Genomic DNA, 5,270 nt, shown 5'->3' on the forward strand with positions numbered 1-5,270 from the left:
TTCGAAAATCCCCCGACGGCTTTTAACGAGAAGTCATTGTTCACGCAGCTTAAAACTCTCTCGCGCCTTACCTCCTCTCTTCCGCCCCCGTTCAATGTGGGTGTCTCTCCGGTCACCGTCACCCCTGGCATCCTCAGTCCTCCTGTCTCTCTGTTGATTTAGGCTCGATGTCTAGCGATGTCAACATTGGAGACAGGTCCAAGACTCACACAGACCCACGGTCCACCAACGGGACATCCCCGCGAGGCTCTTCAGTCCATTTAGCGCCAGCTCTGTGGAGACTCCCCGAAGGTAGCATCGCCGAAGCGGGTGCATTCTCATCAGCGCGCGGTGGTCACCACGTCACCGCAGTCGCGGTTTGCATCTATGCTTTAGGATGCTGTTCACGATGCTATGGCAGCTTACGCTGAAAATGAATAATGAAAAACAAAAAAACAGTATGCTCGTGTGAAGCGTCGTACAAAGATCAAGGAGTTACAGGTAGTGTTCACCGAGCTGTCGATGTCGATCCATTACTGTGCGTTTGACGAGACCACCGTGAGAGGGAGGTAGAGGGGTGAGAGAAAGACGTCGCGGGTGTACCACTTTGGCACGCGCCCAATGTAACGTAGCCCGCTGAGCCCGCCCTATACAAAATAATTATTCTCTCGGTGCTTGTGTTGTTATAGTAACAAAACAGCACATGTGTTGCTTTTGTTTTGGACTACGCCCCCTCTCTCAGAACACCTGGGATCACTCTGTCGCGGCCGCTCAGTTTTGGCAATCCCGCTCCAGCTCGAACTCGCACCTGCACGGTATGGGCTCAGGGTTCCCGATGATGTCATCACCAGACCGTGGTTGTGTGAGTGCACCTTTTTCCTCAAGTCGGCGCTCATCAAATCCAAGCAAATTGAAATGCTGATTGGCTCTATTTATAAATAGCGATTTCCGTTATTTTCATTAGGCTTTTCATTCCATTATGTCAGACAAATAGACTGAGTTGGATGCAAATGCGTAGATGCAATAAAATAATGTGTGTGCATGGATTTGCTGAAATCAGATGTTTAGCTGTTAAGCCTAATATTTAAGCAAGGAATTCCCGTTTTTTTATGTACTGTTGCCTTGCTGTTATTCTCTCTGTAAATGTGTGTGTGTGTGTGTGTGTGTGTGCATGTATGTGTGTGGTTAGAATTTTGTTACTTTCAATTCTCAGAACAACATGGAAGCGCTTGAGAGTATTTGTGTAAGAATTATCAGGTTGCGGTTACATGGCTCCATACAGCTGGATCTCTGGTTGACATACTGTACATTCAAGGGCTGTTATAGACTGACATAGATTATTGATAGTTGATCTCTCAGTCCAAGTTTCAAATTTGAAGAATATTTATCAATGTGCTATCATGGGTATTTCTGAGACTTCTGAGATATTGTGTTTATGAGAAACAGGCATACATGTGATCACAATGACCTTGAACTTTGACCTTTGACTACCAAAATCAAATCAGTTCATCTTAGAGTTCAAGTTAATTTCATACCAAATTTGAAGCACTTGCCTTGAGATCAGGACGGACAGACAACACGAAAACCCAAAGAAATGTTACAGTGTGAGAAAAGGAGTTTTGAATTCTACTTATGTGGACCTGGAGATTAGGACTAATGCTGAGTTCACTGATATCAAACTTAGCACTTCCCCCCGAAGCACTTTGACCTTCACACTGTCCAGTAGACCCGAGCAGAGTCCTAATGTGTTATAGTTGCATGATTTGTGGATAGCATTCTGGTTATAAATGATCCACTGATAACAAGTATTTACAGACACACAAGCCTGTGTCCTCCCACCAAAGCTTTCATATGAAATATAAAGCTGCCTGTCTCTTCAGATTTCCCTGCTCTAGCACTCTCTAGCTCTAAATCACCCAGATAACTTCAGCAAACCTCATTTAAAAAAATACAGCTATAAGTTAGATTGGCTAGGAGCTAGTAATCCATAAGGGTGTGGTTTTCCAAGTTAGATTGGCTAGGAGCTAGTAATCCATAAGGGTGTGGTTTTCCAAGTTAGATTGGAGTTAGTAATCCATTTGGGTGCGGCGCGCTAATGCATCGGGCAGCGTGCAGTGGATGTCTAACAAGCCCCAGAGATGTAAATCCTGAGCACTTACAAGCAGAGCAGATACATGCTGTGTATGTGTGTGTGTGTGTGTGTGTGTGTGTGTTTACTGGAGTCAGCACTGACCACCAGAGTCCTCCTCTGCTCCTGCTGGGTGGACCCAGGCCCTGTGAGTCCTCCTGTTGTGTTTGAGTCCTCCTGTTGTGTTTGAGTCCTCCTGTTGTGTGTGAGTCCTCCTGTTGTGTTTGAGTCCTCCTCTGCTCCTGCTAGGTGGACCCAGGCCCTGTGAGTCCTCCTGTTGTGTTTGAGTCCTCCTCTGCTTTTGTATTGTCTGTGCAGAAGCGCTTAGGGTGGACATTGGCCTTGCTGTGTGTAACAGTGCAAAGGATTTGTATTCATTCATTTAGCGGCGTGTTGTCTATCATCTACAGGATGCGCCAGTGGAGATTCATTACAGCTCTGCTCTTGTACCAACATCCTGGTAAGAAATGCCTCTACTAGCCTTTGATACAAATAAGGCCCAAATGGTTGCAAATGTAAACAAAGTACAAGTCAAGGGGACCTTAAATTAATGAGTTAATTTTGTAATTATTTATGTATGTATGTATGTATGTATGTATGCTTGTATGTATGTATACCCCTGAATTTTTGTAACACATTATTATACCAAAGTGTGAAAAACATATTACATCGAAAAGGCTTGTGTTATTGGGATTAATGAAGGTCAAAATATAATCCCAGATTATGATGAGGGAACATTATAATTCCAAGATTTTGAAAACAATTGCGTTTTTTGTCTTATTCCAAATACAGTGGACAAAACCACAGACTCAGTGTCTTTACACACATGAAGAATGTAAAGTTTACAAGGAATGAAGTCTTTAGGTTGTACATAATGTGGGTCAAAAGCCATCAGAATGATGCACATTGTTGGGTGGAAACCAAAGATTCTAGAGCGCTCAGCTCCAATCTAAAATCTTTGTTGGAAACATTTCAGAATGCCTCATGGATGTGGAATACATAAATAGAACTTTAGAACTCCCAGCAGTGGAACACACTGGGCCTTCTGAGCACAGAGACCTCATGAGCCCACGCTCCGCCTGGCCCTCTGGGCATGATGCCACCCTAAGGTGCGCTAAAAGCTGTGCCACACCCGAGCTGGCATCAGGTTTTTGGCAGCGCCTTGCTTGGTAAGAGCTGGTGGTCCTGGTCAGGCCTCAGAGGCTCTGGACTAAACATCAGCTGCCTGTGCAGGCCACTCAGGCAGAGTCCAGTGCCATCTACTGGTGCATCATGGAAGTGCTCACAGCATTTGTCAGAGGATTTAGAGTTGATTCAGTCTACAATGTGTTCAGATGGGATATCATTCAGGATGTTGGAACAACAACCAAAGCAGAATGAAAAAGAACCAATTTGCAATAAAAATAACAATTGTGGCTAGTGTGTTCGTCATCCATTTGTTGATAAAATCAGGGGGAATCTTGCCGGCCATATGACCCACTGACCACAAGTGTCCATGGGATAACTTATCACTTATCGCATACCTCAACCTCATTCAGCCTTCTGCCACTTATGGTCCCACCCCCTCTTGTCCCATCTGTGTATTTAATTACCAAAGCAGGGCAGAAAGCAGGCACGTCTGGGGCGGCCATCTTTCATCATCTCGCGGGTCAATCAGTAATAGTTATGGGCCCATAAAGTCTGGAGAAGCGGTCATTAAGCTGCCACTGGGAGAGTATTTTTAAGAGCATGAAACGCGTCGTCCAGCAGTGTGTCTGGCCTGATAATAAGGAGATGGACGACTGAGAGAAACATCTTGATGCCCGCCAAGCACCTGCCACAGACGCCCGCCAAGCACCTGCCACAGACACCCGCCAACGCTACTGTGCGCTGGCTGAGAAACAGCTAAGGACAAGTGAGACAGCAGAGAGAAACATGACAACAACAACAAACAAGAACAAACAAGAACAAACAACAAACAGAGCAGACGAGATACGAAACATTTCTCCGTTTCTTTTGGCTTGACAGCTTTCGCCCTCTGATGGGATGAGCGTAACTCATCAATGTATTGATTGATAGGTCAATTGATCAGCCAAACACACAGCATAGCTAGAATTAGGACAACCATACACACAGCATATAGAATTAGAACCATACACACAGCATATAGAATTAGGAGAACCATACACACAGCTTATAGAATTAGAACCATACACACAGCATAGCTAGAATTAGGAGAACCATACACACAGCATATAGAATTAGAATTAATCAGGTAATGAACAGGAAGAGAAGAAGAACTGGAGGACAACGAGGCACCCGAGCGGCACCCGAGCAATTGCAAAAGGCTTTGGGAAGAGCGGCACCCGAGGGCCAATGAGGCGTTGGGAAGAGTGGCACCCGAGGGCCAATGAGGCGTTGGGAAGAGTGGCACCGAGGGCCAATGAGGCGTTGGGAAGAGCGGCACCCGAGGGCCAATGAGGCGTTGGGAAGTATGCGGCGGCCGTGCTGTGGTCTAAAGACGGCCGAGTAAATTGCTGCTGTGGACATTACTATTCACACACCAAACCTACAAGAGCGAATAACATGACATTCCCTCAGGCCACAGTTGGGACAGGAATGCGAGTTGGGATGAAGAGACTTAAAGCACATTGCCAAATGCAGCTCTAACTGTAATCAGAGATAAGATGAGGCTAGTTTGCACCCTACAGTCTTTGGCAGAAGAGTTTGACTGCTGACCAGGGGCGTCGGACTGGGGGTCAAACCACTACTGATTATAGGGGGCCCAAGTGGAGAGAGGGCCCTAGAAAAGTCTATATATATATATATATATATATTTCATTTGACCTGGGTTGAGGAACATGGGGGCCCATCAGGACTGCCTATGCAGTGGCCAGGGTCTGGTGCTACGCCCCTGCTGCTGACATAAGAGAGGTTGTTTGTGGTGGCATCAGGGGCCCTGCACTGGGATCCCAAGGGTGCTACGCTGCCAGGGGCGCCTCATGGAACAGAGTGGTCATTATTATTATTGGGGGCAGGAGGCAGAGTCACAGACTGTATCTTTAAGAGTCCTCGTTTTTCAGACAGGCTAATGTAACGAGGAGGCAGAGTCACAGACTGTACCTTTAAGAGTCCTCGTTTTTCAGACAGGCCAATGTAACGAGGAGGCAGAGTCACAGACTGT

At 46.1% G+C, this 5,270-nt stretch overlaps 1 protein-coding gene and 1 long non-coding RNA gene across 2 annotated transcripts in view; one reads left to right on the forward strand and one right to left on the reverse strand.

The window, feature by feature from the left end:
• Positions 1-831, reverse strand: part of LOC121709324 (transmembrane protein 151B) — a 26,129-nt gene extending 25,298 nt beyond the window's left edge. The window contains 1 exon segment of the mRNA XM_042092610.1: positions 72-831. Coding sequence (XP_041948544.1) covers positions 72-131 — 60 coding nt within the window. The 5' untranslated portion in view covers positions 132-831.
• LOC121709372 lies at positions 754-3,444 on the forward strand. The gene is made up of 3 exons (XR_006031931.1): positions 754-841; positions 2,518-2,567; positions 3,084-3,444. It is a non-coding gene; the product is annotated as an uncharacterized LOC121709372 (long non-coding RNA).
• Positions 3,445-5,270: the final 1,826 nt, after the last annotated feature.

The sequence above is a fragment of the Alosa sapidissima genome, chromosome 5 (assembly GCF_018492685.1).
Source record: "Alosa sapidissima isolate fAloSap1 chromosome 5, fAloSap1.pri, whole genome shotgun sequence".
In the NCBI taxonomy this organism is placed as follows: domain Eukaryota; kingdom Metazoa; phylum Chordata; class Actinopteri; order Clupeiformes; family Clupeidae; genus Alosa; species Alosa sapidissima.